The 14,228-nt window shown below is 41.0% G+C and overlaps 1 protein-coding gene across 1 annotated transcript in view; it reads right to left on the reverse strand.

The window, feature by feature from the left end:
- Positions 1 to 207: 207 nt before the first annotated feature.
- Positions 208 to 14,228, reverse strand: part of nrn1la (neuritin 1-like a) — a 56,942-nt gene continuing 42,921 nt past the window's right edge. Inside the window, exon 3 of the mRNA XM_035798620.2 lies at positions 208 to 11,642. Within this exon, the coding sequence (XP_035654513.1) occupies positions 11,345 to 11,642 (298 nt within the window). The 3' untranslated portion in view covers positions 208 to 11,344. The remainder of the gene's footprint in view (positions 11,643 to 14,228) is intronic.

Raw genomic sequence — 14,228 nt, forward strand, 5'->3', positions numbered from 1 at the left:
TACATGTCAGCATTTGGTGCATATCATGAATGAATCTATTTATCTGTGTGTTATTATACAGTCTACTATGGTATGGGAACACAGTGCGTGCTGGGACATAGTCTCCATTGAGTTAACTGGAGTTGTTTTTTGTGTTTACTAAGGCAGCTGGGAGCCATGAAATATGAATATATAAAGTCTTGCAAATAACTGGGAGTCAATTATGCTTATCATCACCTCCCAAATGCCAATCTGAAGTTCTGCAGTAGTACAGGAAGGTACCGTATCTGTCCAAATCTCAGTTACTGGACACAGAGCACCCGAACTCATTTCCATTTGGTATTTCATCAAAACTAGAATACATCTTGGAGTCCTTCATTTAAATTTTATTTTAATTTTAACAGAGAGTCATACTGAGACTTATTTTACAGAAGAGCCCTGTATTACAGAAATGACATACACACATCAAAATATACATACAAAATGCAAGCAGAAAGAAAACACGGTCATAAAAAAAAACATTAATCAGTAATAAGGTCCTCAATCAGCTTTCTGAATTGCCCTAGAGGCACCAAAACAACACATTAAGAACATTTTGTTCCATAAATAAGGTGTAAGAAACTAAAAGCTGATTTACCTAACTCAGTGGAGACCAAAGGAATGTCCAGTTAGCCATCCCAGAGACGGGGTGTGGTAACTCATATGTTTAAAGTTTAGTAATGATGTTCGGTACAGTGGGAGTTTTTGAAAAATGGCTTTATAAATTAAAACATAGCAATGTATCAACCTACGTGACATCAAAGAGAGACAACCAACTTTCTGGTAGAGAATGCAGTGATGAGTACTAAAACTGATGCCTGTAATGAAGTGCAGTGCGCTATGATAATGGCTTTAATGAAGTGGCAGATGTGTTCATATAGATGATGTCGCCATAGTCTAGGACCGATAGGAACGTCGACTGAATAATTAGCTTTCTACTATTTAGCAAGAGGCATTTAGCAAAATGTTCTTCTTGAAGAAGAACATTTTGATTCTCAGCTTCTTAACTAACTCATCAATATGATTTTTATAAGACAGCTTTTCATCTACACAGATATATATTTGTAAGCTGGGACAAAATCAATATGGGCACCATCCAAAGTACATTTGCTTAAATCATCAGAGTTCTTTTTACGCGCTCTAGAGAAAGTTTTACCTGCATTCAATACTAATTTCAGTCCAATTAAGCATTCTCAACACTGGGGCCCCACAAGGGTGCGTTCTCAGCCCTCTCCTGTACTCCCTGTTCACCCACGACGGCGTGGCCATGCACACCTCAAACTCAATCATCAAGTTTTCAGACAACACAACAGTGGTAGGATTGATTACCAACAACGATGAGACAGCCTAGGGAGGAGGTGAGGGCCCTCGGAGTGTGGTGTCAGGAAAATAACCTCTCACTCAATGTCGGCAAAACAAGAGATGATCGTGGACTTAAGGAAGCAGCAAAGGTGACACCCCCTATCCACATCAACGGGACAGCAGTGGAGAAGATGGAAAGTTTTAAGTTCCTTGGTGTACATATCACCGACAAACTGAAATGGTCCACGCACACAGACAGTGTGGTGAAGAAGGTGCAACAATGCCTCTTCAACCTCAGGAGGCTGAAAAAAATGTGGCTTGTCACCCAAATCCCTCACAAACCTTTACAGGTGCACAATTGAAAGCATCCTGTCGGGCTGTATCACCGCCTGGTACGGCAACTGCACCACCCACAACCGCAGGGCTCTCCAGAGGAGGGTGCGGTCTGCACAACACATCACCGGGGGAAAACTACCTGCCCTCCAGGACACCTACAACACCCAATGTCACAGAGGAAGGCAAAAAAGATCATCAAGGACAATAACCAACCGAGCCAATACCTGTTCACCCCGCTTCTATCTAGAAGGCGAGGTCAGTAGAGGTGCATCAGAGCTGGGACAGAGAGATTGAAAAACAGCTTCTATCTCAAGGCCATCAGATTGTTAAACAGCCATCACTTGCACAGAGAGGCTGCTGCCTACCTACAGACTTGATATCATTGGCCACTTTAATAAATGGAACACTAGTCACTTTAATAATGCAACTTTAAGAATGTTTACATATGTCGCATTACTCATCTCATATGTACTGTATATACTGTATACTGTATCCTTCACTATATATTCTTTACTATCTATTGCATCTTAGCCCCTCACCCCTCACTGCTCATCCATATATTTTATACTTATATTTTCTCATCCCATTCCTTTACTAGATTGTGTGTATTAGGTTTTGTTGTGGAATTTGTTAGATATTAGGTTTTGATGTGGAATTTGTTAGATATTACCTGTTAGATACTGCTGCACTGTCAGATCTAGAAACATAAGAATTTCGCTACACTCGCAATAACATCTGCTAACCATGTGTATGTGACCAATAAAATGTTATTTGATTTGATTTCAAGGCTGACCTTAGTTCAGATAGAGCCTGGTCAACCATGGGGACAATAGCACACACAAAAGTATCATCAGAATACAAGTGCAGGTAACAATTTCTTACAGTCAATATTGTGAAAGTAAATGTTGAGAGGCTTCACTGCAGGTAGATTGTATGTTTAAAATATCAACATAATGTTTGAAAAAAAAATCATAATAAGTACAGAACCCAGAATGGACCCCTACGGGACACCTTTCGTGTATGTGCCCAAAAACCCTGATTTAACGCCATCAGTAGATACACATTGAATTCCACCCGTCAAGTCATTTTGAAAACAGTTACATGCAACCTGGTCTAGGCCCATTGAGGAAAGCCTCCAAATTAGCGAGTGGTGATCAACAGTATCAAAGGCCTTTGACAGGTCGATTAAGAGGGCAGCACAATGTTGCCTTTATCCATACAGTTAACCACATCATTTATAAATAGGGATGCAGTAGAGATGGCCTGGTCGAAAACCCAACTGATGTACACTACCGTTCAAAAGTTTGGGGCCACTTAGAAATGCCCTTGTTTTTGAAAGAAAAGCTATTTTTTGTCCATAAAATTAACATCAAATTGATCAGAAATACAGTGTAGACAATGTTAATGTTGTAAATGACTAATGTAGCTGGAAACTGATTATTTTTAAGGGAATATCTACATAGTCGTCCGGGATACTGGCCTTCTCGACAGAGTTCCTCTGTCCAATGTCTGTGCTCTTTTGCCCATCTTAATCTTTTATTTTTATTGGCCAGTCTGAGATATGGCTTTTTCTTTGCAACTCTGCCTAGAAGACCAGCATCCTGGAGTCGCCTCTTCACTGTTGACGTTGGTGTTTTGCAGGTACTATTTAATGAAGCTGCCAGTTGAGGACTTGTGAGGCATCTGTTTCTCAAACTAGACACTCTAATGTACTTGTCCTCTTGCTCAGTTGTGCACTGGGGCCTCACACTCCTCTTTCTATTCTGGTTAGAGACAGTTTTCACTGTTCTGTGACAGGAGTAGTACACAGCGTTGTACCAGATCTTCAGTTTCTTGGCAATTTCTCGCATGGAATAGCCTTAATTTCTCAGAACAAGAATAGACTGACGAGATTCGGAAGAAAGGTATTTGTTTCTGGCCATTTTGAGCCTGTAATCGAACCCACAAATGCTGATGCTCCAGAAACTCAACTAGTCTAAAGAAGGACCGTTTTATTTTAATTTTATTTCACCTTTATTTAACCAGGTAGGCTAGTTGAGAAAAAGTTCTCATTTGCAACTGCGACCTGGCCAAGATAAAGCAAAGCAGTGTGACACAGACAACAACACAGAGTTACACATGGAGTAAACAATAAACAAGCCAATAACACAAACAAGTCAATGATACAGTAGAGAAAAGAAAGTCTATATACAGTGTGTGCAAAATACATGAGGAGGTAGGCAATAAATAGGCCATAGGAGCAAATAATTACAATTTAGCAGATTAACACTGGAGTGATAAATGAGCAGCTGATGATGTGCAAACAGAGATACTGCTGTGCAAAAGAGCAGAAAAGTAAATCAAATAAAAACAGTATGGGGATGAGGTAGGTAGATTGGGTGGGCTATTTACAGATGGACTATGTACAGCTGCAGCGATCGGTTAGCTGCTCAGATAGTTGATGTTTAAAGTTGGTGAGGGAAATAAAAGTCTCCAACTTCAGCGTATTTTGCAATTCGTTCCAGTCACTAGCAGCAGAGCACTGGAAGGAAAGGCGGCCAAATTAGGTGTTGGCTTTGGGGATGATCAGTGATATATACCTGCTGGAACGTGTGCTAAGGGTGGGTGTTGTTAGTGAACTGAGATAAGGCGGAGATTTACCTAGCATAGACTTATAGATGACCTGGAGCCAGTGGGTCTGGCGACGACTATGTAGCGAGGGCCAGCCGACTAGAGCATATAGGTCGCAGTGGTGGGTGTATAAGGTGATTTGGTAACAAAACGGATGGCACTGTGATAGACTGCATCCAGTTTGCTGAGTAGAGGGTTGGAAGCTATTTTGTAGATGACATCTCCAAAGTCGAGGATCGGTAGGATGGTCAGTTTTACTAGGCTAAGTTTGGCGGCGTGAGTGAAGGAGGCTTTGTTGCAAAATAGAAAGCCGATTCTAGACTTGATTTTGGATTGGAGATGTTTAATATGAGTCTGAAAGGAGAGTTTACAGTCTAGCCAGACATCTAGGTATTTATAGTTGTCCACATATTCCAGGTTGGAACCGTCCAGGGTGGTGATGCTAGTCGGGCGAGCGGGTGCGGGCAGCGAATGGTTGAAAAGCATGCAATTGGTTTTACTAGCATTTAAGAGCAGTTGGAGGCCACGGAAGGAATGTTGTTTGGCATTGAAGCTCGTTTTATTGTTTCTTTAATCAAGACAGCAGTTTTCAGCTGTGCCAACATAATTGAAAAAGGGTTTCTAATGATCAATTAGCCTTTTAAAATTATAAACTTAGATGAGCTAACACAACGTGCCATTGGAACACAGGAGTGATGGTTGCTGATAATGGGCCTCTGTACGCCTATATTCCATGAAAAAATCTGCCGTTTCCAGCTACAATAGTCATTTACAACATTAACAATGTCTACACTGTATTTCTGATCAATTTGATGTTATTTTAATGTACGAAAAATATGCTTTTGTTTAACAGACAAGGACATTTCTAAGTGACCACAAACTTTTGAACGGTTGTGTACATTTAGAGTACATTTCTAAGACAAGAAAGATCTTAGCTGAGAATTAGTCATTGATTCTAATATTTTAGATAGCCAAGAAAGTTTAGAAATAGAGTGATAATTATTTAGGTCACAAGGGTCACCACCTTTTGTGAAGGGGAAGTACATGGGCCGCCTTCCAAACTTTGGGGATAGTACCAGATATAATGGTCAGGTTACAAATATAGAGCTGCACCAAAAATGGGTTAAGCTTATCAGGCTTAGTGGATATTTTTTACATAAATATTAAGCAAGGCATCGAGCACATCACAGGTAATGAAAGAAAGATTCACTAGAAGGTGACGGGTTAAGCGTCAAGTCGGCTAGAGGCTGGCAGAGGGAAGAGCAGTCGATTGGCTGACCAGGAATATAGGAGGCAGGAGGCTAAATCAGAGTAGGACATGTCATGTAAATACCCCTGAGGAATACACTTCAAAAAATATATTTAATTAAACAATGATTAGTATTATGCTGTTGATGTAGGCTAAACTGAGTAGAAGATGCAACTCACTGAAAGCAAAGGCAGATTTAGCATCAGTCAGCACCAGTTTATTGATTTTCTATAACTGTAGCAAAACATTCTGCATACAGACAGGTACATTTTGTTTGTATTATCATTATTTATTTATTTAAACATTTTACCCCTTTTTCTCCCCAATTCGACATTCAATTGGTAGTTACCGTCTTGTCCCATTGCTGCAACTCCCATACGGACTCGGGAGAGGCGAAGGTCGAGAGCCATGCGTCCTCTGAAACACGACCCTGCCAAACCCCACTGCTTCTTGACACACTGCTCGCTTAACCCGGAAATCAGCCGCACTAATGTTTTGGCGGAAACACCGTACAACTGGTGACCAAGTCAGCGTGCATGCTACAGACAGACAAATATTGAAAGTGAAAAGAACAAATTGAGCCACTGTTGAAACTCATGGTTCTATTCAATCAGATCCGCTTTAGCCGACATCCGTATAGCAGTTGTTTTGGCAGTGTTGGATGTGGAACTAGGCTACATTAGAGCTGTCAAATCCATAAGAGGCTGCTGACATTAGGCAGTGTTTTACTTGCTATATTGTATTTACTTTGCCACCATGGCCTTTTTTGCCTTTACCTCCCTTCTCACCTAATTTGCTCACATTGTATATAGACTTGTTTATACTGTATTATTGACTGTATGTTTGTTTCACTCCATGTGTAACTCTGTGTCGTTGTATCTGTCGAACTGCTTTGCTTTATCTTGGCCAGGTCGCAATTATAAATGAGAACTTGTTCTCAACTTGCCTACCTGGTTAAATAAAGGTGAAATAAATAAATAAATAAAAGGCTATACCAAAGACTGTCTATTATATTGACAATATACTCGAGTGACCGCTCTAACAATGGAAATACATGTCCTCAAAGATAGAAGGCAAGCAGGAAGAGGCGAGATTAAGTGGGACCATTCTAGCCAATGAGAGGGCAGATACACGTGTGAACAACAGGCCATAGATCTAGATAGAGGACTCATCTTTGAATCTGTGCCATTATAGCATCTGTGAAAGTATGGACAGTGCCATTGAGGCTATCTCCATTTTAAAGTAGCAATTTTCTTCTTCTTCAATGGCTGATTGCTCCCAACTCATAGGAATCCCACCTAGTTGACTATTTTAAAATGATTAGAAGCCCTTAATGGCAATGTCCATGCTAAAATGGGTTATATCCATGATGAGTCCTCTATCTTTCTCTATGACAACTGATGTAAAGTTGTTTTTTCCCACGTGTATCCACATATCAGTGCATTCGTAACAACCTAACCATTACGAAACTTCTGTTTTAGCAAATTAACAATTACATTTTTTGTTGACCAAATTCGACACTCTCACTGACCTCCATACAAAAAAAATCCTCACTTCATGTGCTTATTTTCATGGACAGAGTAAATCCTCTCCCGCTTCAACTCTTCCTCTCTGGCTATACCTATAATGTAATTGGCTGCAGGGAGTTGATTTAAGAGAAATCCCACACAGCATTGTTTACAAATGCAAACACTGGAATATGAGATGTAATCTCGACCTCTATTCGGCTGATTTAAATTCTCATGATTTTGTTGAATGATTTTCAGTTTAAGAGTCATTATTTCTATATAGCCTACACTTTCTTGATCTGAACTTGGGATGGGTGTGGCTTCGTGACAATGATCAATAGCAGCTGGTCACTGATTTGACAGCTCCAACCAGTTACACCTCTGACACCACCAACACATCAGTTATGAGGGTGTCGGCTGCCGCTGGTTAACGCTTGATCTGATTGAATGTAGGCCTCAGTCAAATAAGACCGGAGAACCCTGTACACGTACAGTGCATTCTGAAAGTATTCAGACCCTTTTACTTTTTTCCATATTTTGCTAAATCACAGCCTTATTCTAAAACAGATGAAATTGTTTTTCCCCTAATCAATCTATACACAATACCCAATAATGACAAAGCAAAAATAGGTTTTTCAAAAAACAAAAATATCACATTGGCATTACTATTCAGACGTTTTAGTCAGTACTTTGTTGAAGCACTTTTTGCAGCAGTTGCAGCCTCGAGTCTTCTTGGGTATGACACTACAAGCTTGGCACACCTGTATTTGGGAAGTTTCTCCCATTCTTCTCTGCAGATCCTCTCAAGCTCTGTCAGGTTGGATGGGGAGCGTCGCTGCACAGCTATTTTCAGGTCTCTCCAGAGATATTAGATCGAGTTCAAGTCTGGGCTCTGGCTGGGCCATTCAAGGACATTCAGAGACTTGTCACGAAGCCACTCCTGCGTTGTCTTGGCTGTGTGCTTAGGGTCGGTGTCCTGTTGGAAAATGAACCTTTGCCCCAGTCTGAGGTCCTGAGCACTCTGGAGCAGGTTTTCATCAAGGATCTCTCTCTACTTTGCTCCGTTAATTTTTCCCTCTATCCTGACTTGTCTCCCAGTCCCTGCCACTGAAAAACATCCCCACAGCATAATGCTGCCACCACCTTTCTTCACTGTGGGGATGGTGCCAAGTTTCCTCCAGACAGCACCCTTGGCATTCAGGCCAAAGAGTTCAATCATGGTTTCATCAGAAAGTTTTCCTCATGGTCTGAGAGTCCTTTAGGTGCCTTTTGGCAAACTCCAAGTGGGCTGTCATGGGCCTTTTACTGAGGAGTGGAGTCCGTCTGGCCACTCTATCATAAAGGCCTGACTGGTGGAGTGCTGCAGAAATGGTTGTCTTTGTGGAAGGTTCTCCCATCTCCACAGAGGCGCTCTGTCAGTGTGACCATCGGCTTCTTGGTCACCTCCCTGACCAAGGCCCTTCTCCCCCAATTGCTCAGTTTGGCCAGGCAGCCAGCTCTAGGAAGGGTCTTGGTGGTTCCAAACTTCTTCCATCTAATAATGATGGAGACCACTGTGTTCTTGGGGACCTTCAATGCTACAGACAATTTTTGGTACCCTTCCCCAGATCTGTGCCCTGACATAATCCTGTCTCGGAGCTCTACGGACAATTCCTTCGACCTCATGGCTTGGTTTTTGCTCTGACATGCACTGTCAACCGTGGGACCTTAAAATTGATTTCATTGTCATATTTTGTCAACAATCTACACAGAATATTCTGTCAAAGTGTGTGCCTATCCAAATCATGTCCAATCAATTGAATTTACCACAGGTAGACTCCAATCAAGTTGTAGAAACATCTCAAAGATGATAAATGGAAACCAGATGCACCTGAGCTAAATGTAGAGTCTCATAGCAAAGGGTCTGAATACTTAAATAAGGTATTCCGTTTTATATATTTTTTATAAATATGCAAAAAATTCTAAAAATGCTTTATGGGGTATATAGTGGTCGTTGGTGGTCATTTAAAAAAAATCTATTTTAGAATTAGGGAAGTGGTCTGAATACTTTCCATCATAGCTTTGTGAAGTTTATGGAAATTCTGTACATATGATTGGGGTCCCCAGGATCGAGTTTGAGAAACGCTGCTTTAGTATGACAGTATCACAACTTCAAAGGGAGGAATGTGTTGAATTTGCACCCTTTGTCTCATCTTCTTCCATCTTTGAGAGACGTATGGTGAATATACAATGATGTGACAGACAATGGTTTCTTCCTTTTCAACATATCATAAACAGAAAGACTGCACATCATACAACAGCTCAAGCAACACAACACAACTGTTCCATTATTATAATTTTATGATTGAACCTTTATTTAACTAGGTAAGTCAGTTAAGAACAAATTCTTATTTACAATGGCGGCCTAGGAACAGTGGGTTAACTGCATGTTCAGGGGCAGAATGACAGATTTATATCTTGTCAGCTCGGGGATTCAATCTAGCAGCCTTTCGGTTACTGGCCCAACGCTCTAACCACTAGGCTACCTGCCACCCCTACACTCTAACCACTAGGCTACCTGCCACCCCTACACTCTAACCACTAGGCTACCTGCCGCCCCAGCATAACTGCTAGTACAGAAGTATACAATATAGGTACAGTAACATTATATATATGTGAAGAATAATGATGCTAATGAGCTGATGTATACAAGAATGAAAAAGCTTATTGTAAAGCAAGATAAGGGAGAGTCTCCATACTGTATTTTGACATAAAAGGCATTGCTACTGCTTTCATTCACCAAGTGTTATTACACTGGCACAATGCACACAAGCACGCACACACGCACGCACACACACGTACACGTACACATACACACACACACAGACCCACACACAGACACACACACACACAATTTATTGAAATTCAGATAAGTAATAAAGTCCTCACAGTTTGCAAACAGTCTAAAATTTGTTATCCAGTAACCTAAAATGTTGTAGCGCTAACTGTTGTTATAGCAACACAATATTCTTTAAATATTTACATTTATTTAATGATCAACTAAATCTACTTCATATATTGTATGTCCTTTACTTTACAATGAAGATAAAAATTGATTTCCTTCAAGTTTTCACTGTAGTTTACTGCTGCCTCCCTAACCATTCCACACAAACTTGCTGCAATAGCAAACAAGATTAATTTCCAATTAAAAATGCAAATCCACTGCAAATACAAATTGACCGATAAAGCTGTTGAGAGCAAAGCCAATAGAAAACATACATTTAAACGGTATTTTCCATTTCCAACATGGTAGTTTATCTCAGACCTACATTCAATTAAAACTAGGTTTTAAACGCATCTAAGATTTAATGTCAGGGAGTCAAGCAGGGGTTATCCTCATGGTGTTGACTTTAATAAAATGAAAGTCCTTTTGAGTAAAACCTTTTTTCTATACCGTTATTATTTCACCAGGGTCTCCGTTTACACACAGGCTCCTGCAGCATCAAAAGGCTTGATACTATATATTGATGTGCCACTTGATATGTACATAAATATTCATATGAATAAATTCCATTATGTACACCTTCATCCATATTTCTTCAACACAAATTACTAAATACAATTCTAGGTCAGCCTAGACTTGACCAAGACAAGAAGTGATTTCATGTAAGTTAAGTGGTTTATCTGTTAATGAACGCTGTGTTAAATAGACCCGCACTGGGTGAATACACAGCGATCCAAGCCTTCAGTCCTTAACATTCAAACTGCCATGAGCTGGGTATATTTCATTATGCTTGTCTGCAGGTAAGCTCTATTGTTCTAGAGGTTTTACTCTGAGTAATTCTCTCTGTAATCCTCAGTGAGTCCCAAACGAAATAACAAAAATTGTCTGAGCCTTTAATGCTACAAAACATCCCACAGTGCTCTCTGATTGAATAACAACCTGAAGGAAACTTCAGGATGCAGGTTTCTGTGTGAGATGTTGCTGTTAAGCCTTGCCTGGTGAGGCTTGAATAATCTGTCTTGGGTTCTAGATGTTTGAGGTTTATTTGCTCATTTACATTCTACCCTCAGCTCTCCCAGACAGCATCCCCCTGGAACCATACTATCCAACTCTTAAATTGATGAAAAGGAGGAGAGTATTTCAGAGAGAGTTAGAGAGATAATGTGTGTATGAAATGAATACACTACAGATGAGGAGCCACCAATCTGAACATGCAGCTAGAAATATATGCAACTCAGTTTTAGTACACAAAAAATATTTGTGAGTTTATTATCCTTTTTTAATATATTTTTTTCATGTCCTCAATGAGTTCCTCCCTCCCCTTCACCCTGATCGTGCCTATATCTTGGCCAACAGCAGCAGAAGGGACAGACATAAGGAGAGCAACCAGAAAGAGGCGGGACCTAGATGGTGGGTGTGTGCTTTTAGAGACTCCTGGTTAATCTCTTCCTGGTTGGGTGGGCTCAGGGCATCAGCAGTGCCAGCTGGTTGGTTACGACTGGAGCACATGTCATACAGGTTACCAGAAAACTGCATCTTCTTGGACTCCTGTCGCAGAGACTCCCAGACTGCAGCAGCCTCATCAGGACAGCCCGCCATCGCCACATTCGCACAGTCATGAAACTCATCCCAGGACCTGTAGGGGATGGAAGAGAGATGGTCACATAGCTCTTGAGTTCTAGAATAACTTTTATACGTCCATATCTTTCTAACAACCAGGTATAACAATGTAGTTCAAGACACTATTATTCATCTGTGTGATACAGTAAAGGATCCCCCATGAAACCATGGTTGTAGTTATGTGGTTGCTATGGGAAGGGCTGTGTGTAAATCTATAAGAAGGAGATCAGGTAGAAGAAGATTGGTCCAACACGACATATGCCCGTAACACTACACATCATAGATTCACATTCCCTGGGTACAAGTGCAGAAAGGCTAAACGTGTACTGTATTTGGATATGGGCCCTTAGTATAAACTCAACCCCAAAACAGCACATCTGCTGGGGGCTTAGGTGCATCTGTTTACCATACACACAGGAGACCTTGAGGGGAATGGGTGAAACAAAGTGGAAGCAAAATGCAGCCTTGCAAAGTCCCAGAGTCACATGTGCAGTAGAAAACAGCAGAGTAACAGCAGGTGAAGGGTAGCTTGTTAGCTAAATCTGACCGCAGTCTCTTTTCTGATTAAAATAATAAAGGATTGCTGAGGTGTTAGATTGAACACTTGATCTAAAACATACACCGCATGCTAATGCATAAACAAACACACATAAAGATACACACAAACCAAGTTTGAGGGAAACAATGACATTACCCGTTCTAATAATGGCAGATTTCCCCTTCATTTCTATTCTATACTCACAGTAAGCTCTCCTATCATTCCATAGAGAATACTGACAGTGGTGCAGCCTTGGCCTAGATGCAAATCTGAGAATTTTATCCAGGAGAGAAAATACTGCCTTTCTACTGGTCCCTGATAGATTCCTGGGAAGTGTGTGAATATGTGTTAGCATTTGCATATGCGAGTTTGTGTATGTGGGTGTGTTTGTGTTTGTGTCAATGTGCACTGGACACACATGTACAGGTAACTGCCAAAAATAAAGGAAACACCAACATAAAATGTCTTAATAGGGCGTTGGGGCACCATGATCCAGAACAGCTTCAAAGCACCTTGGCATAGCCTTAAGAGTATCTGTAACTCTATTGGAGCGATGGAACACCATTCTTCCATGAGAATTTCCAAAATGTGGTGTTTTGTTGCTGGTGGTGGAAAAGACTCTCTAAGGCGCCACTCAAGAATCTTCTTAAGTGTTCAATTGGGTCTGGTGACTGAGACGGCCATTGCATATGGTTTACATCGTTTTCATGCTCATCAAACCATTCAGTGACCACTTATGCCCTGTGGATAGGGCCATTGCCACCTGTGTGGAAGCACCCACTTTCAATATACTTTGTATCTCTCAAGTGTTTCTATTATTTGGGCAGTTACCTGTATGCAACGGTGTGCTGACTGAGTGGCAGGATTACCTTAATTGGTACCTACAAAAGAGTACAGAAGAGATTGAGTCATTTTGACTCAATATGAATTTAAAATGCAAATATCAATTTTTATGTCATGCCCCCCTCCTTGACTTTTCTTTAATAAGTCTATATAACAGACGTACTGTATGTGGTCCGAAAATTATGCAAAAAAGCAAATCCATGCTTTTGTCACTTCTAGATTAGACTACTGCAATGCTCTACTTTTGGGCTACCCGGATAAAGCACAAATAAACTTCAGTTAGTGCTAATTACGACTGCTGGAATCTTGACTAGAACCCAAATATTTGATCATATTACTCCAGTGCTAACCTCTCTACATTGGCTTCCTGTTAAGGCTAGGGCTGATTTCAAGGTTTCACTGCTAAACTACAAAGCATTACATGGGCTTGCTCCTACCTATCTCTCTGATTTGGTCCTGCCGTACACACCTAACAGGTGGGCCAAAAGTTTTGAGAATGACACAAATATTAATTTTCACAAAGTCTGCTGCCTCAGTTTGTATGATGGCAATTTACATATTCTCCAGAAAGAAGTGATCAGATGAATTGCAACTTATTGCAAAGTCCCTCTTTTCCATGCAAATAAACTGAATCCCCAAAAACATTTCCACTGCATATCAGCCCTGCCACAAAAGGACCAGCTGACATCATGTCAGTGATTCTCTCGTTAACACAGGTGTGAGTGTTGTCGAGGACAAGGCTGGAGATCACCCTGTCATGCTGATTGAGTTCGAATAACAGACTGGAAGCTTCAAAAGGAGGGTGGTGCTTGGAATCATTGTTCTTCCTCTGTCAACCATTGTTACCTGCAAGGAAACACGTGCCGTCATCATTGCTCTGCACAAAAAGGGCTTCAGAGACAAGGATATTGCTGACAGTAAGATTGCACCTAAATCAACCATTTATCGGATCATCAAGAACTTCAAGGAGAGCGGTTCAATTGTTGTGAAGAAGGCTTCAGGGCACCCAAGAAAGTCCAGCAAGCGCCAGGACAGTATCCTAAAGTTGATTCAGCTGCGGGATCTGGGCATCACCAGTACAGAGCTTGCTCAGGAATGGCAGCAGGCAGGTGTGAGTGCATCTGCATGCACAGTGAGGCAAAGACTTTTGGAGGATGGCCTGGTGTCAAGAAGGGCAGCAAAGAAGCCACTTCTCTCCAGGAAAAACATCAGGGACAGACT

The sequence above is a fragment of the Oncorhynchus keta genome, chromosome 22 (assembly GCF_023373465.1).
Source record: "Oncorhynchus keta strain PuntledgeMale-10-30-2019 chromosome 22, Oket_V2, whole genome shotgun sequence".
Taxonomy (NCBI): domain Eukaryota; kingdom Metazoa; phylum Chordata; class Actinopteri; order Salmoniformes; family Salmonidae; genus Oncorhynchus; species Oncorhynchus keta.